Source organism: Salvelinus fontinalis, unplaced genomic scaffold, assembly GCF_029448725.1.
Source record: "Salvelinus fontinalis isolate EN_2023a unplaced genomic scaffold, ASM2944872v1 scaffold_0442, whole genome shotgun sequence".
Lineage (NCBI taxonomy): Eukaryota > Metazoa > Chordata > Actinopteri > Salmoniformes > Salmonidae > Salvelinus > Salvelinus fontinalis.
The window spans coordinates 114897-141278 of NW_026600651.1; the positions used below are offsets into that span (position 1 = coordinate 114897).

Sequence of the window (26382 nt, forward strand, 5' to 3'; positions counted from 1 at the left end):
TGTCCACCAGAGCTGTTGCCAGAGAATTGAATGTTAATTTCTCTACCATAAGCCGCCTCCAACGTTGTTTTAGAGAATTTGGCAGTACGTCCAACCGGCCTCACAACCGCAGACCACATGTAACCACGTCAGCCCAAGACCTCCATATTCGTCTTCTTCACCTACGGGATCGTCTGAGACCAGCCACCCGGATGAAACTGTGGGTTTGCACAACCAAAGAATTTATGCACAAACGGTCAGAAATCGTCTCAGGGAAGCTCATGATCATCGTCCTCACCAGGGTCTTGACCAGTGGAGTCTGCTGAGGGGAGGACGGCTCATAATAATGGCTGGAACGGCGCAAATGGAATGGGAACATGTATTCAATGTATTTGATACCATTCCATCTATTCCGCTCCAGCCATTACCACGAGCCCGTTCGCCACAATTAAGGTGCCATCAACCTCCTGTGGTCTTGACCTGACTGCAGTCAGTGGGCAAATGCTTACCTTCGATGGATGAATCCCGGTTTCAACTGTACCGGACAGGTGGCAGAGTGTGGACGAGCGGTTTGCCGATGTCAACGTTGTGAACAGAGTGCCCCATGGTGGGGTTATGGTATGGGCAGTGTAAAGGGTTGCGTCAATCAAATCTGGTATCAGGATAAAATGTGATTCAGAGTCACCGAATATACTTTAAGTATTTTTATTAAACACAAGTGATAAATGGTAAATGCAATTTTCGTATATACGGGTTCACTGTAACACCTCGCAGGGTAAAACAGAGAACTGGCCAACACCCTAATGGTATCTTCTTTAATACTCTGACAGAAGTAGTTCCTGCTTCCGAGCCGGCCTGTCAGAGTAGAGACTCAGTGTGGTTTAGACTTACTGGCCTATCATTGGCGTTGGTGCCCAGGCTGGTCCCAGCCTCACAGCGCTCCTGATGTCCGGCGCTGTTGCTGTGTAGATTACGCTCCCACACCCTAGAGACTGAGGTCAGACAGTTCTGTAACACTGTTAAGCTATTTGCACCTGCATAGAAAGCATACTGTTCCCGCTCAAGGTTAACCACAGCTTCTCAGCACACTATCTGGGGCAAAATGTTACTTCCAGCACACACACAGGCACCCAGGCCAACAGTTGCTAATATTCAATCACATGTGATATAGTATTGGGTTATAGCGCAATAAACACAGATCCTCACAGCAGGCATAAGCTACGGACAACAAACACAATTGCATTTTATCAATGGCAATTTGAATGCACAGATGCCATAACGAGACCCTGAGGCCCATTATCGTGCCATTCATCCGCCGCCATCAACTCATGTTTCAGCATGATAATGCACGGCCCCATGTCGCAAGGATCTGTACACAATTCCTGGAAGATGAAAATTTTCCAGTTTTTCCATGGCCTAAATACTCACCTGACATGTCAACCATTGAGCATGTTTGGGATGCTCTGCATCAACGTGTACAACAGTGTGTTCCAGTTCCCGCCAATATCCAGCAACTTCGCACAGTCAATCAATCAATCAATCAAGTTTATTTTATATAGCCCTTCGTACATCAGCTAATATCTCGAAGTGCTGTACAGAGACCCAGCCTAAAACCCCAAACAGCTAGAATGCAGGTGTAGAAGCACGGTGGCTAGGAAAAACTCCCTAGAAAGGCCAAAACCTAGGAAGAAACCTAGAGAGAGGAACCAGGCTATGAGGGGTGGCCAGTCCTCTTCTGGCTGTGCCGGGTGGAGATTATAACAGAACTATGCCAAGATGTTCAAAAATGTTCATAAGTGACAAGCATGGTCAAATAATAATCATGGATAATTTTCAGTTGGCTTTTCATAGCCGATCATTAAGAGTTGAAAAACAACAGGTCTGGGACAGGTGGCGGTTCCATAACCGCAGGCAGAACAGCTGAAACCGGAACAGCAGCAAGGCCAGGCGGACTGGGGACAGCAAGGAGCCACCACGCCCGGCAGTCCCGACGTCCGAGAGAAAGAAAGAGAGAAGGAGAAAATTAGAGAGAGCCAAGATTTTCAAAATGTTCATAAATGACAAGCATGGTCAAATAATAATCAGGAATAAATCTGTTGGCTTTTCATAGCCGATCATTAAGAGTTGAAAACAGCAGGTCTGGGACAGGTAGGGGTTCCGTAACCGCAGGCAGAACAGTTGAAACTGGAATAGCAGCAAGGCCAGGCGGACTGGGGACAGCAGGGAGTCGTCATGCCCGGTAGTCCTGACGTATGGTCCTAGGGCTCAGGTTCTCAGAGAGAGAGAAAGAAAGAGAGAACGAGAGAATTAGAGAAAGCATACTTAAATTCACACAGGACACTGGATAAGACAGGAGAAGTACTCCAGGTATAACCAACTGACCCTAGCCCCCCGACACAAACTACTGCAGCATAAATACTGGAGGCTGAGACAGGAGCGGTCAGGAGACACTGTGGCCCCCTCCGAAGATACCCCCGGACAGGGCCAAATAGGAAGGATATAACCCCACCCACTTTGCCAAAGCACAGCCCCCGCACCACTGGAGGGATATCTTCAACCACCAACTTATAATCCTGAGACAAGGCCGAGTATAGCCAACAAAGATCTCCACCACAGCACATTGAAGAGGAGTGGGAAAACATCCCACAGGCTACAATCAACAACTGAGCCAACTCTATGCAAAGGGAATGTGTCACGCTGCATGAGGCAAATGGTGGTGTCATCAGATACTGACTGGTTTTCTGATCCACGCCCCTAACTTTTTTTAAAGGTATCTTTGACCAACAGATGCATATCTGTATTACCATTCATGTGAAATCCATAGATTATGCCCTAATGAATTTATTTAAATTGACTGATTTCCATATATGAACTGCAACTCAGTGCAATTTTAGAAATTGTTGCATGTTGTGTTTATATTTTTGTTCAGTGTAAATCAATTAACATTTCAACTAATGTCATAGTTGTAACGTCAGAGTTGGGACGTTCCAAGGATCCCAGATAGCAAGGACTGCTGTGCAAATTTGACAGGAAGTGAGCAGTTCAAGAGCTAGTCGCGAGAAGATTGAGGTATAATAAGAAGCCACGTCATGAAAACTTGACTGAGGAACCAAACGTTCGTGAATAATTGTTGTCATCAAAAGGGAATTATAACACAAGGGGTATCGTCAGTCGCCCCAGGACTTTGGGACTTCGTTTGCTTTTAGGCAATTCGTTGACTGTGGTCGTTTTGCCAAGATCGTATGGAAAGATGTCAGATATCGGGGACTGGTTCAAAACAATCCCGTTCATCACCCGGTATTGGTTTGCTGGGTCGATTGCGGTTCCCTTGATAGGTAAACTGGGACTAATCAGTCCCATGTACCTCGTCTTATGGCCAGAGAACTTCTTTCACAAATTTCAGGTAAGTTATGGGCAGTGGGGTTGTTTGTGTGCTACAATTCGCTGTGTTGCTATGATAGCCTAGCATCAAGGCTAGCAGGCCTTGGATTGTACAAGGGGTGTGAATTCAGTCCAATCACAAAACAAACAGGTTGGACTTCCGGGATGCATGAAGACGCTAGTTCAACGATAGGATAGTAGCATTTTCAATAGCAATTATGTACAAATGAACTACATGATTATTTCGAAAGGTTTGGTGAATATCTCACAAATATATGATATTCCTGCATTTGTTATAGGTTTGGTTGAGTGAGGTTTGACCAAAATAATGTCAATACAATTCCAACAGGTGGTGCTATCACATCCTCATCATAACTGGCACCTCCCACATTACGTACAGTAGTCATCATGACTCTCAAGCAAGCAAGGGTTTCATCATTGTCTTCTGACAGGTGGCGTCACAACGTGACACTAGACCATTCTTTTGTTACTGGACCTCACCTCTATGAAGTGGGTACACACACACACACACACACACACACACACACACACACACACACACACACACACACACACACACACACACACACACACACACACACACACACACACAGTGGTGTAAAGTTCTTAAGTAAAAATTCTTGAAAGTATGACAATTATTATTTTATTTTTTAGGTATCTGTACTTTACTATTGATATTTTTGACTACTTCTACTTTTATTTCACTATTTTCCTAAAGAAAATAATGTACTTTTTACTCCATACATTTTCCCTGACACCCAAAAGTACTTGTTATATTTTCAATGCTTAGCAGGATAGGAAAGTGGTCCAATTCACTCACTTATCAAGAGATCATCCCTACTGCCTCTGATCTGGCGGACTCACTAAACACAAATGCTTCGTTTGTAAGTGATGTCTGAGTGTTGTAGTGTGCCCTGGGCTATCCTTAAAAAAATAAAACAAATATTCAAAACATCTTGTTTTCTTTAATATAAGCTATTTTAATTTATTAATACTTTTACTTTTGATACTTTATTCAATTTAAAACCAAATACTTTTACTCAAGTAGTATTTTTTTGGGTGACTTTTACTTGAGTCATTTTCTATTAAGGTATCTTTTATTTTTACTCAAGTATGATAATTGGGCTATTTTCCACCACGAACACATACAGGGTGGACCGTATCGGTTCACATCTCAGCTGACTACTGGTTGTGATCTTGTGAAGGCAGAGTAGGTTTCCAGTGGCGAGGCCACAGCTGGCACACCTGTGTTGGGCAGTCTGGGCTGTTCCATTGGCGAGGCCACAGCTGGCACACCTGTGTTGGGCAGTCTGGGCTGTTGTTCCATTGGCGAGGCCACAGCTGGCACACCTGTGTTGGGCAGTCTGGGCTGTTGTTCCGTTGGCGAGGCCACAGCTGTCACACCTGTGTTGGGCAGTCTGGGCTGTTGTTCCAGTGGCGAGGCCACAGCTGGCACACCTGTGTTGGGCAGTCTGGGCTGTTGTTCCAGTGGCGAGGCCACAGCTGGCACACCTGTGTTGGGCAGTCTGGGCTGTTGTTCCATTGGTGAGGCCACAGCTGGCACACCTGTGTTGGGCAGTCTGGGCTGTTGTTCCAGTGGCGAGGCCACAGCTGGCACACCTGTGTTGGGCAGTCTGGGCTGTCGTTCCATTGGCGAGGCCACAGCTGTCACACCTGTGTTGGGCAGTCTGGGCTGTTGTTCCATTGGCGAGGCCACAGCTGTCACACCTGTGTTGGGCAGTCTGGGCTGTTGTTCCATTGGCGAGGCCACAGCTGTCACACCTGTGTTGGGCAGTCTGGGCTGTTGTTCCATTGGCGAGGCCACAGCTGTCACACCTGTGTTGGGCAGTCTGGGCTGTTGTTCCATTGGCGAGGCCACAGCTGTCACACCTGTGTTGGGCAGTCTGGGCTGTTGTTCTGTTGGCGAGACCACAGCTGGTACACCTGTGCTAGGCAGTCTGGGCTGTTGTTCCATTGGCGAGGCCACAGCTGTCACACCTGTGTTGGGCGGTCTGGGCTGTTGTTCCATTGGGTTTTTGTGTAAACCAGTGCAGTGCCCCAACCTGGTCAGATGGCCCAGGGTGTATGTTTTAGGGTTCTCACGATACCAGTATTGCAATACTTGGAAGTATCGTGGCAACAAAACATGAAGCAGACATCATTTGTTGAGGAAAAAACATTCTGAAGTTGTAAACACACAGCCTTCTGTTAACAGTCACATTAGTCTTTTTCTCCCAACTAGGCTTATATCATAGACTGTTACATACAGGCAGGTTTTAAAGAACCGTAGAGTTTAGTCTGCTTTGGGTTTTCCTGGTATCACAATACGTGGGCTGGTATCCTGAATACCCTAGTGTGTTTACATCAACCAGTGAATGTGACAGTTGAGTTCACATTTTGTCACTGTGACCTGGTGCCCCATTACATCACATGTGAATAAAGTGTTTAGCTGTGGAGGGCCTGCCAAGCTTCAGCTCTCCTCCCACCTGTTACTCCCCCCCCCCCCCCCTCACACACACCAGTTACTGCCCTGACATGTCCTAAATGCTAACAGACTATGATCTTTCTCTCTCTCTCTCTACAGGTATGGAGACCAATCACCTCCACCCTATACTTCCCTGTGGGCCCTGGAACAGGCTTCCTCTACCTAGTCAATCTTTATTTCCTCTACCAGTACTCTACCAGGCTGGAGACAGGTGGGTTCACACAGTACTCTAGCAGTACTCTACCAGGCTGGAGACAGGTGGGTTCACACAGTACTCTAGCAGTACCCTACCAGGCTGGAGACAGGTGGGTTCACACAGTACTCTAGCAGTACTCTACCAGGCTGGAGACAGGTAGGTTCACACAGTACTCTAGCAGTACTCTACCAGGCTAGGAACAGGTGGGTTCACACAGTACTCTAGCAGTACTTTACCAGGCTAGGAACAGGTGGGTTCACACAGTACTCTACCAGGCTGGAGACAGGTGGGTTCACACAGTACTCTACCAGGCTGGAGACAGGTGGGTTCACACAGTACTCTACCAGGCTGGAGACAGGTGGGTTCACACAGTACTCTAGCAGTACTCTACTAGGCTGGAGACAGGTGGGTTCACACAGTACTCTAGCAGTACTCTACTAGGCTGGAGACAGGTGGGTTCACACAGTACTCTAGCAGTACTCTACCAGGCTGGAGACAGGTGGGTTCACACAGTACTCTAGCAGTACTCTACTAGGCTGGAGACAGGTGGGTTCACACAGTACTCTAGCAGTACTCTACCAGGCTGGAGACAGGTGGGTTCACACAGTACTCTAGCAGTACTCTACCAGGCTGGAGACAGGTGGGTTCACACAGTACTCTAGCAGTACTCTACCAGGCTGGAGACAGGTGGGTTCACACAGTACTCTAGCAGTACTCTACTAGGCTGGAGACAGGTGGGTTCACACAGTACTCTAGCAGTACTCTACCAGGCTGGAGACAGGTGGGTTCACACAGTACTCTAGCAGTACTCTACTAGGCTGGAGACAGGTGGGTTCACACAGTACTCTAGCAGTACTCTACCAGGCTGGAGACAGGTGGGTTCACACAGTACTCTAGCAGTACTCTACCAGGCTGGAGACAGGTGGGTTCACACAGTACTCTAGCAGTACTCTACTAGGCTGGAGACAGGTGGGTTCACACAGTACTCTAGCAGTACTCTACCAGGCTGGAGACAGGTGGGTTCACACAGTACTCTAGCAGTACTCTACTAGGCTGGAGACAGGTGGGTTCACACAGTACTCTAGCAGTACTCTACTAGGCTGGAGACAGGTGGGTTCACACAGTACTCTAGCAGTACTCTACTAGGCTGGAGACAGGTGGGTTCACACAGTACTCTAGCAGTACTCTACCAGGCTGGAGACAGGTGGGTTCACACAGTACTCTAGCAGTACTCTACTAGGCTGGAGACAGGTGGGTTCACACAGTACTCTAGCAGTACTCTACTAGGCTGGAGACAGGTGGGTTTACACAGTACTCTACTAGGCTGGAGACAGGTGGGTTCACACAGTACTCTAGCAGTACTCTACTAGGCTGGAGACAGGTGGGTTCACACAGTACTCTAGCAGTACTCTACTAGGCTGGAGACAGGTGGGTTCACACAGTACTCTAGCAGTACTCTACTAGGCTGGAGACAGGTGGGTTCACACAGTACTCTAGCAGTACTCTACTAGGCTGGAGACAGGTGGGTTCACACAGTACTCTACTAGGCTGGAGACAGGTGGGTTCACACAGTACTCTAGCAGTACTCTACTAGGCTGGAGACAGGTGGGTTCACACAGTACTCTAGCAGTACTCTACTAGGCTGGAGACAGGTGGGTTCACACAGTACTCTAGCAGTACTCTACTAGGCTGGAGACAGGTGGGTTCACACAGTACTCTAGCAGTACTCTACTAGGCTGGAGACAGGTGGGTTCACACAGTACTCTAGCAGTACTCTACTAGGCTGGAGACAGGTGGGTTCACACAGTACTCTAGCAGTACTCTACTAGGCTGGAGACAGGTGGGTTCACATCGTCCTCTAGCAGGGGCCGGTTCGGGACCATGTAACGTTACAGAACGCTCAGATACAAACCTTCATGTCGAATAGGGAGTTGTCAGGGAAACAGAATGAATAGATCTGCAACAAGGTTCAGAATGTTTCACATCACTGAGTCGTCCTATACCCCAGTGGAGACAGGTGGGTTCACGCCAGGTCACAGAGGCTGGAGACAGGCGGGTTCACGCCAGGTCACAGAGGCTGGAGACAGGCGGGTTCACGCCAGGTCACAGAGGCTGGAGACAGGCGGGTTCACGCCAGGTCACAGAGGCTGGAGACAGGCGGGTTCACGCCAGGTCACAGAGGCTGGAGACAGGCGGGTTCACGCCAGGTCACAGAGGCTGGAGACAGGCGGGTTCACGCCAGGTCACAGAGGCTGGAGACAGGCGGGTTCACGCCAGGTCACAGGGGCTGGAGACAGGCGGGTTCACGCCAGGTCACAGGGGCTGGAGACAGGTGGGTTCACGCCAGGTCACAGAGGCTGGAGACAGGCGGGTTCACGCCAGGTCACAGAGGCTGGAGACAGGCGGGTTCACGTCAGGTCACAGGGGCTGGAGACAGGTGGGTTCACGTCAGGTCACAGAGGCTGGAGACAGGTGGGTTCACGCCGGGTCACAGAGGCTGGAGACAGGCGGGTTCACGCCGGGTCACAGAGGCTGGAGACAGGCGGGTTCACGCCGGGTCACAGAGGCTGGAGACAGGCGGGTTCACGCCGGGTCACAGAGGCTGGAGACAGGCGGGTTCACGCCGGGTCACAGAGGCTGGAGACAGGCGGGTTCACGCCGGGTCACAGAGGCTGGAGACAGGCGGGTTCACGCCGGGTCACAGAGGCTGGAGACAGGCGGGTTCACGCCGGGTCACAGAGGCTGGAGACAGGCGGGTTCACGCCGGGTCACAGAGGCTGGAGACAGGCGGGTTCACGCCGGGTCACAGAGGCTGGAGACAGGCGGGTTCACGCCGGGTCACAGAGGCTGGAGACAGGCGGGTTCACGCCGGGTCACAGAGGCTGGAGACAGGCGGGTTCACGCCGGGTCACAGAGGCTGGAGACAGGCGGGTTCACGCCGGGTCACAGAGGCTGGAGACAGGCGGGTTCACGCCGGGTCACAGAGGCTGGAGACAGGCGGGTTCACGCCGGGTCACAGAGGCTGGAAACAGGCGGGTTCACGCCGGGTCACAGAGGCTGGAGACAGGCGGGTTCACGCCAGGTCACAGAGGCTGGAGACAGGTGGGTTCACGCCAGGTCACAGAGGCTGGAGACAGGTGGGTTCACGCCAGGTCACAGAGGCTGGGTTCACGCCAGGTCACATAGGCTGGAGACAGGTGGGTTCACGCCAGGTCACAGAGGCTGGAGACAGGTGGGTTCACGCCAGGTCACAGAGGCTGGAGACAGGTGGGTTCACGCCAGGTCACAGAGGCTGGAGACAGGTGGGTTCACGCCGGGTCACAGAGGCTGGAGACAGGTGGGTTCACGCCAGGTCACAGAGGCTGGAGACAGGTGGGTTCACGCCAGGTCACAGAGGCTGGGTTCACGCCAGGTCACAGAGGCTGGGTTCACGCCAGGTCACAGAGGCTGGGTTCACGCCAGGTCACAGAGGCTGGGTTCACGCCAGGTCACAGAGGCTGGGTTCACGCCAGGTCACAGAGGCTGGGTTCACGCCAGGTCACAGAGGCTGGAGACAGGTGGTTTCACGCCAGGTCACAGAGGCTGGAGACAGGTGGGTTCACGCCAGGTCACAGAGGCTGGGTTCACGCCAGGTCACAGAGGCTGGAGACAGGTGGTTTCACGCCAGGTCACAGAGGCTGGAGACAGGTGGTTTCACGCCAGGTCACAGAGGCTGGAGACAGGTGGGTTCACGCCAGGTCACAGAGGCTGGGTTCACGCCAGGTCACAGAGGCTGGAGACAGGTGGTTTCACGCCAGGTCACAGAGGCTGGAGACAGGTGGGTTCACGCCAGGTCACAGAGGCTGGGTTCACGCCAGGTCACAGAGGCTGGAGACAGGTGGGTTCACGCCAGGTCACAGAGGCTGGGTTCACGCCAGGTCACAGAGGCTGGAGACAGGTGGGTTCACGCCAGGTCACAGAGGCTGGGTTCACGCCAGGTCACAGAGGCTGGAGACAGGTGGGTTCACTCCAGGTCACAGAGGATGGAGGCAGGTGGGTTCAGGTCAGAGGCTAGCTATGGTGACAGTCTGCCAGCTCTCATTAGCCGTTATGTCTGAGGGTAAATAATACATGTTGAGCCTGTCATGTGGATATATATATATATATATATATATATCCATACACACACACACACACACACACAAGAATGTAGTATGTTTATGGGATAGATGGAGGTGAAAGGTAGGAGAGAGCAGGCTTAAAGAGCAGTGGGCTGTATTGGAACCCATGCTGACAGCGGTACATGGTAGATGCGCTCCAGAGGCAGCGGGTTAGACAGCTAGACCACCCCAGGCCACACCGATCACTTCTCATCGCTAGTCAGGCTCCATTATAGAGCTGATCTGTTACACAACATTAGGACTGTAGGAGGAAGCAGAGCATGTCGTTCACTACACATGGAGCTTTTTCATTCAAATCTTGTGATCATGGTGGGGCTAGGCAATAGAATATGATTTAAATAAATAAATTGTGATGATTAAATAAATAATTGCGCTGTTAGGTCTGTATGTACAGTATTTTGTGATGACACCTATTGCCTGTGGCTCAAATAAAGCTCTCTCAATTTCAATTCAAAGGGGCTTTATTGGCATGGGAAACATGTTTACATTGCAAATTAAATAAACAAACAATCCCTCTCTCTTTTCTTCCAGGGGCGTTTGATGGGCGTCCGGCTGACTTTGTGTTCATGCTGCTCTTCAACTGGCTCTGCATCGTTGTATCCTTTACCTGTTATCAATATGATGCCTTTTATGCAGCTGACAACTTTATCAGTCATAGTAAATCAATTAGCCATACGTTTAACTTATCGTCTCCGTCTGAAAACCTCTTCGTACGTTTAACTTATCGTCTCCGTCTGAAAACCTCTTCGTACGTTTAACTTATCGTCTCCGTCTGAAAACCTCTTCGTACGTTTAACTTATCGTCTCGGTCTGAAAACCTCTTTGTACGTTTAACTTATCGTCTCCGTCTGAAAACCTCTTCGTATGTTTAACTTATCGTCTCCGTCTGAAAACCTCTTTGTACGTTTAACTTATCGTCTCCGTCTGAAAACCTCTTCGTATGTTTAACTTATCGTCTCCGTCTGAAAACCTCTTTGTACGTTTAACTTATCGTCTCCGTCTGAAAACCTCTTCGTATGTTTAACTTATCGTCTCCGTCTGAAAACCTCTTCGTACGTTTAACTTATCGTCGCCGTCTGAAAACCTTCAAAACAAACTTTTCAGGTTTTCAGGAAAAAGGAACATACCATTATGAAACTTTAAATGTTTTGTGTCCTTGAGTCATGAGAATGGTCAGAGAACATTGAGGGGAGTTAATTTAAAGCGGTAATGTAACTCCAATTTTGTGAATGTATTTTTTTTACAAGGTTTTCATCAGACAGCGACGTTATGCTGTTTTGTAAATTGTTGAAGGTAGGCTAATAGTTGTTCATGTTTTGTTCCATAAACTGCCATTGTTTTTGCCTCCTGAGTCTAGGCCTTGTTATAGTATGTATTATTAGAGCCGCCCCCTGCCTGTTAAGCTGCCTAGCAACAGTTCAGCCACTGGAAAGGGGCCTATCTACAATCTGTTTCTCTGTACAGCCATGTGGTACAGCCAAACCAGTCTGTTTCTCTGTACAGCCAAACCCCCTGCCTGCTAGTGGTCTAGCTACAGCCTCTGTACAGCCAAACCCCCTGCCTGCTAGTGGCCTGGCTACAGTCTCTGTACAGCCAACCCCCTGCCTGCTAGTGGCCTGGCTACAGTCTCTGTACAGCCAAACCCCCTGCCTGCTAGTGGCCTGGCTACAGTCTCTGTACAGCCATGTGGTACAGCCAAACCAGTCTGTTTCTCTGTACAGCCAAACCCCCTGCCTGCTAGTGGCCTAGCTACAGTCTCTGTACAGCCAAACCCCCTGCCTGCTAGTGGCCTAGCTACAGTCTCTGTACAGCCAAACCCCCTGCCTGCTAGTGGCCTGGCTACAGTCTCTGTACAGCCAACCCCCTGCCTGCTAGTGGCCTGGCTACAGTCTCTGTACAGCCAAACCCCCTGCCTGCTAGTGGCCTAGTTACAGTCTCTGTACAGCCAAACCCCCTGCCTGCTAGTGGCCTAGCTACAGTCTCTGTACAGCCAACCCCCCTGCCTGCTAGTGGCCTAGCTACAGTCTCTGTACAGCCAAACCCCCTGCCTGCTAGTGGCCTAGCTACAGTCTCTGTACAGCCAAACCCCCTGCCTGCTAGTGGCCTAGCTACAGTCTCTGTACAGCCATGTGGTACAGCCAAACCCCCTGCCTGCTAGTGGCCTGGCTACAGTCTCTGTACAGCCAAACCCCCTGCCTGCTAGTGGCCTAGCTACAGTCTCTGTACAGCCAAACCCCCTGCCTGCTAGTGGCCTAGCTACAGTCTCTGTACAGCCAAACCCCCTGCCTGCTAGTGGCCTAGCTACAGTCTCTGTACAGCCAACCCCCCTGCCTGCTAGTGGCCTAGCTACAGTCTCTGTACAGCCAACCCCCCTGCCTGCTAGTGGCCTAGCTACAGTCTCTGTACAGCCAACCCCCCTGCCTGCTAGTGGCCTAGCTACAGTCTCTGTACAGCCAAACCCCCTGCCTGCTAGTGGCCTAGCTACAGTCTCTGTACAGCCAAACCCCCTGCCTGCTAGTGGCCTAGCTACAGTCTCTGTACAGCCAACCCCCCTGCCTGCTAGTGGCCTAGCTACAGTCTCTGTACAGCCAACCCCCCTGCCTGCTAGTGGCCTAGCTACAGTCTCTGTACAGCCAACCCCCCTGCCTGCTAGTGGCCTAGCTACAGTCTCTGTACAGCCAACCCCCCTGCCTGCTAGTGGCCTAGCTACAGTCTCTGTACAGCCAACCCCCCTGCCTGCTAGTGGCCTGGCTACAGTCTCTGTACAGCCAACCCCCCTGCCTGCTAGTGGCCTGGCTACAGTCTCTGTACAGCCAACCCCCCTGCCTGCTAGTGGCCTAGCTACAGTCTCTGTACAGCCAAACCCCCTGCCTGCTAGTGGCCTAGCTACAGTCTCTGTACAGCCAAACCCCCTGCCTGCTAGTGGCCTAGCTACAGTCTCTGTACAGCCAACCCCCCTGCCTGCTAGTGGCCTAGCTACAGTCTGTACAGCCAACCCCCCTGCCTGCTAGTGGCCTAGCTACAGTCTCTGTACAGCCAAACCCCCTGCCTGCTAGTGGCCTGGCTACAGTCTCTGTACAGCCATGTGTTAATGCAGGTCATATGGATGGACAACACTACTGACATGAAAGATCTGGTTGACATACAGCCTCTGTCTTTCTGCCCATGCTGCCTCAGTTACTGTGTTGTGGTTCCAGAACCTCAGTACAGCTGGAATGGATCATTAGGCTCCTCTATGCTCCATGACAGAACACAGTAGTTCTGTTGTCTAGTCATCTGTTCCACTGCTTTTCCATTTGGGTAACGAAAAGGGAAATGACGGTCCGGGTATGTGGCCTGTTTATGTAGAACTAGATGAGAGTTTGATTCAACATGTGTAAAAGAATTGATCCTGACAGGAAGAATACAGGTTTCCTTGACATTGCTTGTGTAGATAACCGGCTTAATGATGGACATGCAGGTACGTTTCTTCCTCCTATTTTCTCTCTGTCCTTAGATTAGAATAATTAAGACTTGTTGCCTTTTTCATTTACCACGACGTTCCAAGACAAATAGTCAAACCCTGCATTAAAGGCTATCAGCCCATCTCTATTGTACCTGCAATCAAGTTTTCAAGAAAATTGACTTTCTAGAAGCAACGTGTCACTGGCCACGACATCATGATGATGTAAAACAATTTGACTGCTGACATGCAAAACATATTGGGACTGAATCAACAGAGGACTAATGGAACAATACCAACACGTACTGTAGTTTGAGTGGATTGTCCCTTTAATCTGTAGAACATCATGTAAACTAGGTTCATTAAGAAGGTCGGATGATCAGACTGGTCCAGTTTATCACGACGGGGAGTTACTGTCGGATGATCAGACTGGTCTAGTTTATCACGACGGGGAGTTACTGTCGGATGATCAGACTGGTCCAGTTTATCACGACGGGGAGTTACTGTCGGATGATCAGACTGGTCTAGTTTATCACGACGGGGAGTTACTGTCGGATGATCAGACTGGTCCAGTTTATCACGACGGGGAGTTACTGTCGGATGATCAGACTGGTCCATTTTATCACGACGGGGAGTTGCTGTCGGATGAGCAGACTGGTCCAGTTTATCACGACGGGGAGTTGCTGTCGGATGAGCAGACTGGTCTAGTTTATCACGACGGGGAGTTACTGTCGGATGACCAGACTGGTCCAGTTTATCACGACGGGGAGTTACTGTCGGATGAGCAGACTGGTCCAGTTTATCACGACGGGGAGTTACTGTCGGATGATCAGACTGGTCCAGTTTATCACGACGGGGAGTTACTGGTGGATGATCAGACTGGTCTAGTCTGCTGTATCTTGTTTCACAGAGGGGCCGACAATCGGGCTGTGTCCCAAATGGCACCCTATTCCCTTTTCTGTGCAGTCTGGTCAAAAGTAGTGCACTAAATAGGGAATAGGGTGCCATTTGGGACAGTCCCTCAGACAGCTCTAAGTCTTCAGTCTCTGACAGCTAAGAGACTAGTTGTCCGCTTCAGTGCTACTGACCATAAATCTACCAGAGGTCATCACAACCACTGTCATTTAATGTAAACAAACTGGACACTTCCGTGGTCACCGTGACAATAAGAACTATGCCATCTACAGCTTCAGTGCTAAGGTATCTCTGCTGACTGTGTGCTGCCGTGTCGCTGCAGCAGCCGTGTCGCTGCAGCAGCCGTGTCTTGGCCAGTTGGTTTGTAAAAATGGGAGGATGTATCTATAACCTACATTATTAGATAAAACTAATGAACTCTGTACCGGTACCCCTGTATATAGCCTCCACATTGACTCTGTACCGATACCCCCTGTATATAGCCTCCACATTGACTCTGTACCGATACCCCCTGTATATAGCCTCCACATTGACTCTGTACCGATACCCCCTGTGTATAGCCTCCACATTGACTCTGTATGGTAACCCTGTATATAGCCTCCACATTGACTCTGTACCGGTACCCCCTGTATATAGCCTCCACATTGACTCTGTACCGGTACCCCCTGTATATAGCCTACACATTGACTCTGTACCAATACCCCCTGTATATAGCCTCCACATTGACTCTGTACTGGTACACCCTGTATATAGCCTCCACATTGACTCTGTACTGGTACCCCCTGTATATAGCCATCACATTGACTCTGTACCGTAACACCCTGTATATAGCCTCCACATTGACTCTGTACCGTAACACCCTGTATATAGCCTCCACATTGACTCTGTACCGGTACACCCTGTATATAGCCTCCACATTGACTCTGTACCAATACCCCCTGTATATAGCCTCCACATTGACTCTGTACTGGTACACCCTGTATATAGCCTCCACATTGACTCTGTACTGGTACCCCCTGTATATAGCCATCACATTGACTCTGTACCGTAACACCCTGTATATAGCCTCCACATTGACTCTGTACCGTAACACCCTGTATATAGCCTCCACATTGACTCTGTACCAATACCCCCTGTATATAGCCTCCACATTGACTCTGTACCTTAACACCCTGTATATAGCCTCCACATTGACTCTGTACCGGTACCCCATGTATATAGCCTCCGCATTGACTCTGTACCGGTACCCCCTGTATATAGCCTCCACATTGACTCTGTACCGGTACCCCCTGTATATAGCCTCCACATTGACTCTGTACCGGTACCCCCTGTATATAGCCTCCACATTGACTCTGTACCGATACCCCCTGTATATAGCCTCCACATTGACTCTGTACCGGTACCCCCTGTATATAGCCTCCACATTGACTCTGTACCGGTACCCCATGTATATAGCCTCACTATTGTTATTTTACTGCTGCTCTTAAATTATTTGTTTTATATTTTACTTATCTATTGTTTTACTTAACACTTATTTTTCTTAACTGCATTGTTGGTTAAGGGCTTGTCAGTAAGCATTTCACTGTAAGGTCTACCTTCACCTGTTGTATTCGGCGCATGTGACAAATACAATTTGATTTGAAAATATGCAAATGCTGTTGTGTTTTCCAGCTCCTGATGATCCCGTTGATAATGTCCGTCCTGTACGTGTGGGCTCAGCTGAACAGAGAAACCATCGTCTCCTTCTGGTTCGGGACACGCTTCAAAGCATGTTATCTACCCTGGGTCATCCTCGGGTTCAACTACATTATTGGGGGCTCGTAAGTAGTTCCATTATTTAGTCAACAATCCAACATGTTAGAACTACATTTTACATTTGAACAGAAATGTCAAAATCCTAAATGTCTTGGTTGTTCTCATCTCCAGTGTTGTCAATGAACTGATTGGGAACCTGGTGGGTCATCTGTACTTCTTCCTGATGTTTAAATACCCCATGGACCTGGGAGGCAGGTCCTTCCTGTCAACACCTGACTTCCTGTGAGTTCCTCTGCCTGTCATGTGTTGATGAACACAGCCCTGTTGTCCTCTGGGATTCCTTCTTCTACATGTCAGAGATGCATGTCTGTTTTAATACAGTTGCTTTCTTCTGTCTCCTCTACAGGTACCGCTTCCTGCCCAACAGACGAGGGGGTGTGTCTGGGTTTGGAGCTCCACCCAGCAGGAGACCTGCAGCTCCCGAGGCCGGTGGTGGTGGAGGAGGTGGAGGAGGTATGGGAGGACGTCATGCCTGGGGAGCTGGCTTCCGTCTAGGGGACGACTGAGGAGACTGTCCTACCGAGTAGCAGGACAAAGACTCTTGTCTCCACTCCTCAAGACTACTGCCGATGTCCAAATTAAAGAAAGCAGATTGTTTTTGTATCCAACTTCCCTTCCTTTGGACTGTTCAGAAAAGATCTCAGCTGTGGATATGATCAGCATGTTATTCTTTCAGTGCTCTCTTTTACACAAGATGCCATATCTGATTACACTGTAATTACAGGGCTCCTCCTAACCAGTGTGTTGCCTCAGCCAGCCTTTTCAGAGCGTGGGTTTGGCTATTTAGAAAAGCATTGTTCTGGGAGAGAACAGCCGAGCACTAAGGACTGAATTCTCTCTGCTCCTCTCTCCTTTAAATAGAACACGGGGCAACAGCAACACTCACGCTGGCTGTGTAGATAGAGGCTCATATATAATAAAACAAAATTTCTTGTTCACCCCCCCCCCCCAGTCTGCGCTGTTGTATGATCACACTGCCTCACTGAATGTTTGTCTGTTTTGAATGGGGGAGTAGAGTAGAAGAAAATCTAATCTTCAACATAGTATAATGATGCAGTTTGTATTGTGAGAGATGCCTACAGTACGTGCTCTAACTGTCCCAGTAGATGCTTTGGATCCATAAAACTGCAGTGTCATGGTTCTGTTTCTCCTTTGATTTAGCTCTGCAACACGGCAATTAAATGAAACTGCAAGATTTGATGAATACCCCCAGTTGGTGTGTAATGATGACTTACACACTCAGCTGTGAAATGGGTATCAACTGTTTTCACGATGAGTAATTTGCTTGTTGCCAACTTGATTTTCATTCAGAAGATGATCCAGTCTAAATAGCAGCATACTTGTCTTGGGGATGACTAGTTAGTTAAATCACCAGGGTTAGGGTCAATTTCAATTCAAGAAGTTAACTGAAATTAGTTGTTTCTCCCCTCAGAAGTATTGAGGAAAAGGAATTTACCCCGACACACATGTACAGTGACCCTTATCTTTCAGTTGAGTATCTTGTTTTTTTTGGCTGGGTCTGCTTCTCTAACTTTTGTACAATGCCATTTTGTACTTGAGTAAACAGAACGTGACAACTTTTCAGTTTTTGTTGCATAAAAAATCTTTGAACATTGTACTGACGTAATCAAATCCTGTGCACTTCTCCATCTCAATTGCATGTCTCTGGAACAGAATATTCTTAAAGGACACAGGAAAGGGGGGAAATGGAGAATAAGGCAGCCCATATACACTGAACACCAAACATTAACACTCTTTCTGTGACAGACTGACCAGGCGAAAGCTATGTTCCTTTGTCATTTGTTATTCACTTGAATCGGTGTAGATAAAGGGGAGGAGACAGGCTGAAGAAGGATTTTGGAGACATGGATTGTGTAACATTCAAAGGGTGAATGGGAAAGACAAAATGCAAGTGCCTTTGAACGGGGTACGGTCCGGTTTTTGACAAGAATTGCAATGCTGCTGGGTTTTTCACGCTTAAGTTTCCCGTGTGCATCAAGAATGATCCACCCAAAGGACGTCCAGCCAACTTGACACGACGCTTTGGAGTCAACATGGATCAGCATCTCTGTGGATGCTTTCAACACCTTGTAGTCCATGCTATGTAGAATTGAGGCTGTTCTGAGGGCAAAAGGGGGTGCAACTCAATATTTGGTATATCCAGAGTGTGCGTTTCCCCTAGAGTTGATTGACATTCCCGCTTAATCTAATCAGCATAATACCAAAATCAGCCTGTTTTTGTTGTTGCATGGGCCAGTCCTCAAATCAACGCATCTACTGTGGAAGGCGGCAGAGCTACAACTGTATTTTGTCAGACCAGGAGACATCCTGAAAATCGGTTTTCTCACATATCTTTAGTGTCCGAAAGGTTTGGGCTACAAACTAATACGACCAGTCTATGGAAAGATGACTCACAAACACAGTGGTGTTCTCCATTTTGCTCTACGACCTCCACAAGTGTCACGGTACCAGGCTGAAAAATGAATGGAAGTCAAAAGGTTATTTCCAAGAAAGGTTCCACGGTCAAATTAACCCCCCCCCCCCCTCTAAGCTTTCTTACATCTCCCAGAAATAGGCCAGACACTTTTAAACATACTTCCTTTTGATCTGTATTTTATAATACATACAGGGGTCCTCAAATTAATAAATGATCCTCGGCATGACTATCTAAAAAACTATTCCATATGTTAGTTTAATTAGAAACCCAGCCCTGGGCCCTGAGGGTTGAGTATCTCTCTGAGTAGTGACCCAGCCCTGGGTCCTGAGGGTTGAGTATCTCTCTTAGTGACCCAGCCCTGGGCCCTGAGGGTTGAGTATCTCTCTGAGTAGTGACCCAGCCCTGGGCCCTGAGGGTTGAGTATCTCTCTGAGTAGTGACCCAGCCCTGGGCCCTGAGGGTTGAGTATCTCTCTGAGTAGTGACCCAGCCCTGGGCCCTGAGGGTTGAGTATCTCTCTGAGTAGTGACCCTGCCCTGGGGGTTGAGTATCTCTCTGAGTAGTCACCCAGCCCTGGGTCCTGAGGGTTGAGTATCTCTCTGAGTAGTGACCCAGCCCTGGGTCCTGAGGGTTGAGTATCTCTCTGAGTAGTGACCCAGCCCTGGGCCCTGAGGGTTGAGTATCTCTCTGAGTAGTGACCCAGCCCTGGGCCCTGAGGGTTGAGTATCTCTCTGAGTAGTGACCCAGCCCTGGGCCCTGAGGGTTGAGTATCTCTCTGAGTAGTGACCCTGCCCTGGGCCCTGAGGGTTGAGTATCTCTCTGAGTAGTGACCCAGCCCTGGGCCCTGAGGGTTGAGTATCTCTCTGAGTAGTGACCCAGCCCTGAGGGTTGAGTATCTCTCTGAGTAGTGACCCTGCCCTGGGGGTTGAGTATCTCTCTGAGTAGTGACCCAGCCCTGAGGGTTGAGTATCTCTCTGAGTAGTGACCCTGCCCTGGGGGTTGAGTATCTCTCTGAGTAGTGAACCTGCCCTGGGGGTTGAGGGTTGAGTATCTCTCTGAGTAGTGACCCAGCCCTGGGCCCTGGGGGTTGAGTATCTCTCTGAGTAGTGACCCAGCCCTGGGGGTTGAGTATCTCTGAGTAGTGACCCAGCCCTGGGCCCTGGGGGTTGAGTATCTCTGAGTAGTGACCACTGCCCTGGGCCCTGGGGGTTGAGTATCTCTGAGTAGTGACCACTGCCCTGGGCCCTGGGGGTTGAGTATCTCTCTGAGTAGTGACCCTGCCCTGGGCCCTGAGGGTTGAGTATCTCTCTGAGTAGTGACCCAGCCCTGGGCCCTGAGGGTTGAGTATCTCTCTGAGTAGTGACCCAGCCCTGAGGGTTGAGTATCTCTCTGAGTAGTGACCCTGCCCTGGGGGTTGAGTATCTCTCTGAGTAGTGACCCAGCCCTGAGGGTTGAGTATCTCTCTGAGTAGTGACCCTGCCCTGGGGGTTGAGTATCTCTCTGAGTAGTGAACCTGCCCTGGGGGTTGAGGGTTGAGTATCTCTCTGAGTAGTGACCCAGCCCTGGGCCCTGAGGGTTGAGTATCTCTCTGAGTAGTGACCCAGCCCTGAGGGTTGAGTATCTCTCTGAGTAGTGACCCTGCCCTGGGGGTTGAGTATCTCTCTGAGTAGTGACCCAGCCCTGAGGGTTGAGTATCTCTCTGAGTAGTGACCCTGCCCTGGGGGTTGAGTATCTCTCTGAGTAGTGAACCTGCCCTGGGGGTTGAGGGTTGAGTATCTCTCTGAGTAGTGACCCAGCCCTGGGCCCTGGGGGTTGAGTATCTCTCTGAGTAGTGACCCAGCCCTGGGGGTTGAGTATCTCTGAGTAGTGACCCAGCCCTGGGCCCTGGGGGTTGAGTATCTCTGAGTAGTGACCACTGCCCTGGGCCCTGGGGGTTGAGTATCTCTGAGTAGTGACCACTGCCCTGGGCCCTGGGGGTTGAGTATCTCTGAGTAGTGACCCAGCCCTGGGTCCTGGGGGTTGAGTATCTGAGTAGTGACCACTGCCCTGGGGGTTGAGTATCTCTCTGAGTAGTGACCACTGCCCTGGGGGTTGAGTATCTCTGAGTAGTGAGCACTGCCCTGGGGGTTGAGTATCTCTGAGTAGTGAGCACTGCCCTGGGGATTGAGTATCTGAGTAGTGACCACTGCCCTGGGGGTTGAGTATCTCTCTGAGTAGTGACCACTGCCCTGGGGGGTGAGTATCTCTGACCACTGCACAACGGATCACGAGACATCCTTCAGTTGGTTGTGTTTTATTGAGTTACAGCAGACGGATAAAAAAAAAAGAGCAAGCAAAGAGATTCTTGGTAGCAGTACAGTATTCCAGATACATGTGTGAACATGATTCACTAATAGAAGAAGCAGGAAACTCAAGGAGCGAGCCATTGAAATGGAGCCTAACTACACCTAGGATATCTATGGATATCTAGAAAGCCAACACGAGAAAAGACCAGTTACTGATGCAACGGACGCTGCAATTCAAAAATGAGACTGAACTACAAAAAACATGTACAGTGCATTTTCTTGTTGTTTTTATTCATGTCCATTCTGTGTCTGACTGTCGTCTCAGGCAGCAGTAGCATTCAGCATGAGAGAGGGAGAGAACTGTTATTATTCATGTCCATTCTGTGTCTGACTGTCGTCTCAGGTAGCAGTAGCATTCAGCATGAGAGAGGGAGAGAACTGTTATTATTCATGTCCATTCTGTGTCTGACTGTCGTCTCAGGTAGCAGTAGCATTCAGCATGAGAGAGGGAGAGAACTGTTATTATTCATGTCCATTCTGTGTCTGACTGTCGTCTCAGGTAGCAGTAGCATTCAGCATGAGAGAGGGAGAGAACTGTTTTTATTCATGTCCATTCTGTGTCTGACTGTCGTCTCAGGTAGCAGTAGCATTCAGCATGAGAGAGGGAGAGAACTGTTTTTATTCATGTCCATTCTGTGTCTGACTGTCGTCTCAGGTAGCAGTAGCATTCAGCATGAGAGAGGGAGAGAACTGTTTTTATTCATGTCCATTCTGTGTCTGACTGTCGTCTCAGGCAGCAGTAGCATTCAGCATGAGAGAGGGAGAGAACTGTTTTTATTCATGTCCATTCTGTGTCTGACTGTCGTCTCAGGTAGCAGTAGCATTCAGCATGAGAGAGGGAGAGAACTGTTTTTATTCATGTCCATTCTGTGTCTGACTGTCGTCTCAGGTAGCAGTAGCATTCAGCATGAGAGAGGGAGAGAACTGTTTTTATTCATGTCCATTCTGTGTCTGACTGTCGTCTCAGGCAGCAGTAGCATTCAGCATGAGAGAGGGAGAGAACTGTTTTTATTCATGTCCATTCTGTGTCTGACTGTCGTCTCAGGCAGCAGTAGCATTCAGCATGAGAGAGGGAGAGAACTGTTATTGTAATGTAAGTAGGTGATTCTTAGCCCGGGTAGCAGACCTGTTTGTGCCATCATTCCACTCCTTGTCATATGCCAACATCTGGTACCCAGGCTAGGTGATTCTATGGTCTGGTAGAGAACCACTATAAACCCTTTAGTCCAATGGATGAACTCACTGGTTATCAGATCACAAGTGTTACCTGTCTATCCACTTGAAATAAGTGCCAGCTGTCAGTCACTAAATGTTTTGTTAAAAATAATTACCAACTGATGAATTGGTTTACAATTACCATCATAAAAACCAAAACATTCCTCTTTTAGGGGTTATCGAATCCTGTTAGAAATGTAAAAACCAGCAACCCTGAAAATGTTTACAAAGCTTTTGCAATACAGAAAAATATGTACAAGGACCCTTTTTTATTAAGTGTAATAATAATGATGCATCAAGTCCAGCTTTGGCACTCAATGGTCTTGCCAGTCAGTGTTTGGAGTGGACTGTCCACCGTGCTGATGTCACAGGCCAGGGAGGAAATCATTGGTTCCAGATTCAACTATCTGGAGAATCTTCTGCCTGAGAAACTCAGTATCCTCTGAAACAAAGTAAAATGTCAAAACACAGACTTGTTATACAAATGGCTGACTACACCCTTTGTTGTTAACTTCACATTGAGTTCACCTATCATTCTGCAGTTAACATACCCATACAGCAGGCTATCAGAGGTGCTTTTCTGTTCACCAGGGGGGAAAAAATCCCCAGTGATAACCACATGTGTATAATCTCAATAGCCTCTTCCTGCCAAGATGTTTTTCTGAAGGCTAAATTACAGGCATCCCGGGTGGTTCAAAGCCACAGCTGCTAGATTGTTGCTAGCCATCGCTCTGTTAAAGGGGAAACCATGACACTACTACATAACCAGTTCCCCTTCATCTGGGACATCTGTTTTGACTGAGTTACTTACAGGCATCAAGACGAGATCATTAACACTGAAATACATCCTTATCAAAGGAATGATAAACTTGCTGTACAGTAGCTTCTCATAGACTCACCGTGCTCTTCTCATCCAGTCACCCGACCAGGTTGGTCTCCCATCAGCACCTCTGCTTCTGATCCCATCTTCTGGTTCTCCAAAGCACCTTTAGTCTCGTCCCCTACAGCCATGGTCACCTTCACCCATCTGCTTCTGTCCACGTTGGCCTGTCCATGTTGGTCCCTGCTGATGTCTGTCATACTCTGGCCCAGCTTACTGGTAAACCACTGGACTATGTCCTGGTTGATGAGTTTCGACTGCAATGGAAGCTTCTCTGCGTCTTCTGCTGAAAGCAGTGTCGTCTTGGCCTCTGTGAAGTGCTGCTGGAGAATGCTGCTTGGGGGTCGTTCAGTGATCCCTGACGAGCTCTGACCATTGTGTCCTGCTTTGCCGTTGACTTTCTGGAACTGTTCCATCCAGTCCAAGGTTCCATTCTTCAGGGCGGATCGGTTTTCCTTGAACCAGCGGACAATCTCTGTGCGAGACAAACCTGTCTGTCCCTCCAGCTGGCTGTACTCCTCTGGCGACGGCCACTGGGTCTGGGTGAACACCTCTTTGAGAAGCCCTAGGGATTTCCTATCGATGGGCTCAGGACTGGTGGAAGTGGTGACGATGGGAAGAGGTGAGCACCGGACTTTGCTGTCCTGTTCGTAAACACCATTCAGTATCCCTCGTTGCTCCTCAAGGCTCTTAGGACCCATGGAGTTTGCCAGGGCTTGCTCCAAGTTGTCCCGCAGTGCTCTGCGCTCGGAGAACCAGCAGTCGATCTCCGTCTTGGAGAGCCTTGTGTCCACAACAAGGTTGTCAACGTCAATTTCAGTGGGAGAGCTGGTCCTCTGAAAACTCTCCTCTAGCATCTTGAGCTGCTCAGAGGATTTGCCTTTGAGCCTCTCCAGGAGAGGAAACTGGGTGGGGACAGCCTTTTTGGGCTGACTGTCTTTCGATGCCTGGGGCTCAATCTTGATCACCTGTGGCGCCACCTTGTGATTGAGGAGTCGTTGCTCACTGAACCACTTCTTGATTTCTCCTCTAGAGAGGCCGGTGGACTCAATGAGGCGGTACACTTCCTCCTCTTCAGGGAACTGGCACTGGGTGTAACTAGCTTTCAGTACAACAATCTGGTCCGGGGTTTTATTGGAGTCTGAAGTGAAGCTGGGTTTAGGCGAAGCCACCAGTCTAGGTGCCTGAATCGTTTGGATTATGGAGGGACGTTTGATCTCTGAAGAGGCCACTACTGGAGCTACCAAGGGTCGCTTAACTGACTGCACGACCTGGTTTGCCATGGTTAGTGTGATGGGAGAACAACTGACAGCTGAGCCGTTTGCAACCTGCGTCAACACATAACTGGTCTGTCCCAGGAGGTTGAAGGGGACGGATTGAACTAGGGACTGTTGTCCTTTGGTGGACTGGGCCATCTGGGCACCGCTCAGCACGGTGAAGGTGGTCTGTGGGACTGACTGGATGGTACCGTTGAACATCTTCTTCCGAGCTTCTTCCACCTCTTCAGGGGACCAGCTGATGCCTTGCTTCAGTCTCTGGAGGGTGAACCACACCTTGATCTGTTCCTCGGGGTGCTTGGAGGCAGCGGTAAGCCAGGACAGCTCCGCTTGGGTCGGGTACGGGAACTTGGTGAAGGATGTGATGAGTGTCATGTTACTGTCCAGTGAAGGGTTGTACTTGGAGGTGTTCAAAGGGACAGCGATTTTTGGTACTAAGTTGTAGTTAGGCGGGCGCTGAAGAGAAGGCATGATATGAGAGATGCCATCTTTTAGGGTCGCTTCTGGGATGATCACGGTCCCGTTCACATTCACGGCGGCGATCTGCTTCCTGGGGAGCTCGGGGTTGAGTCTGTCCGGTTGACTTTCTGTGAATAACCGTTTGTTGTCTGTTTTTGGCTTACTAATCTTCACTGTGGTGGATTTGCTCAGGGGGAAAGTGGCAAAGTCTTCTCCAGTCAGAAAGCCGTTGGTTGAATCACAGACGACAGCGTTGCTTGTTCCTTCTATCGACTGCTCTAGGATGGTCTGATTGTTCAGTTTGATTCTCTTGAACTTAAAGTTGCTCTCCCCTGGATGACACCTCTCGTTGTGCTCTGTCAAGGTGTCAAACTTCTTTGTGTTGAAGTTGCACACAGCACACAGGTAGAGCGGGTTGAGAATGACATTGGGGTGATTGGAGTCCACGTGTTCCTTGAACTCATTCAGGTTCTGCGTAGAGAACGGACAGTACTTGCATTCATAGCCTCCCTGCTGCTTCCTCGGAGGCCTTGGATCCACCGCATTAGGTTTCTCAGGGGCCGGCGACTCCCGACGTGAACCACTAGGCTCTGTCCCAGAGCTCCAGTCCTCTCCAGGAAGCATCTCTGTGGAGCCATTCACCACTGTGCTTTTGTCATTCGCCGATACCTCCACCTCCATCTCACCTGGATCCTCTTGCCCCATCATCTCATCACCTCTAAAAACAGCATCAGCTCTACAAGGGGTCGTGGTCTTCCTTCGGCTGGCCATGGCGTGCGTAGGTCACCTGGGACTGTTAGACGGATGTTGTAGGGGAAATGAGGGGATGTTTGTCTTGTGAAGAATATGCACTTGTTCCTGCTGACTATTAATGTCAGCTCCAATGAGGGAATTCATGAGACTTCATCCCCGATCACCCAACCTGGGGGAGAGAGAGGGGAAATTAAACAAGGACATCCCTGCAATAACCTGAAAACAGACCATATTAAAATCCCAAACCGCCGGTTCAATAGTCTACATTATTTTTCTTCCTATTTTCTACGTAACATAAATGGCCATGGTAATAAGGCCTAACTCCGCAATGAACATGTCCCTAAACCATTGTACATATTCAGAGTCATTGTTCTCCATCCCTCTGTCACAGGGCCTAGCTTGTCCCTTCTGTGACAAAACAAGCACTTCAAACTCAATGACGGTAATCCTGGAAACCCAAAACTGCTTTCGATCCCGTCTCCCTAGTAACAGATTACATATATCATCTCTCTGTTGAAGCTGCAATATGTAACCGTCTCCCTAGTAACAGATTACATATATCATCTCTCTGTTGAAGCTGCAATATGTAACCGTCTCCCTAGTAACAGATTACGTATGTCATCT

At 49.3% G+C, this 26382-nt stretch overlaps 3 protein-coding genes across 4 annotated transcripts; 2 read left to right on the plus strand and 1 right to left on the minus strand.

Annotated features, from left to right (window-relative positions):
* Positions 1-3001: 3001 nt before the first annotated feature.
* On the plus strand, positions 3002-18010 carry LOC129846070 (derlin-1-like). The gene is made up of 7 exons (XM_055914059.1): positions 3002-3382; positions 5966-6077; positions 10754-10818; positions 13656-13682; positions 16251-16399; positions 16506-16616; positions 16741-18010. Exons 1-7 carry the CDS (start codon positions 3230-3232, stop codon positions 16898-16900), a joined length of 777 nt encoding a protein of 258 aa, XP_055770034.1. The 5' UTR covers positions 3002-3229; the 3' UTR covers positions 16901-18010.
* LOC129846069 (spidroin-2-like) lies at positions 7273-10747 on the plus strand. Of its 2 annotated transcripts, XM_055914058.1 has the most exons (4): positions 7273-7584; positions 7621-9239; positions 9450-9599; positions 9670-10747. In XM_055914058.1, the coding sequence occupies exons 2-4, from the start codon at positions 8010-8012 to the stop codon at positions 10114-10116; spliced, it is 1827 nt and encodes a 608-aa protein (XP_055770033.1). In that variant the 5' UTR covers positions 7273-7584; positions 7621-8009; the 3' UTR covers positions 10117-10747. The 2 variants fall into 2 exon arrangements, with proteins under 2 accessions (XP_055770033.1, XP_055770032.1); XM_055914057.1 differs by having other exon boundaries at positions 9450-10747.
* Positions 18011-21106: 3096 nt separating the features above from the next.
* On the minus strand, positions 21107-25951 carry LOC129846068 (zinc fingers and homeoboxes protein 2-like). The gene is made up of 2 exons (XM_055914056.1): positions 23289-25951; positions 21107-22831 (listed from the first exon to the last, which is right to left on the minus strand). Exon 1 carries the CDS (start codon positions 25774-25776, stop codon positions 23299-23301), a length of 2478 nt encoding a protein of 825 aa, XP_055770031.1. The 5' UTR covers positions 25777-25951; the 3' UTR covers positions 21107-22831; positions 23289-23298.
* Between the last annotated feature and the right edge of the window lie 431 nt (positions 25952-26382).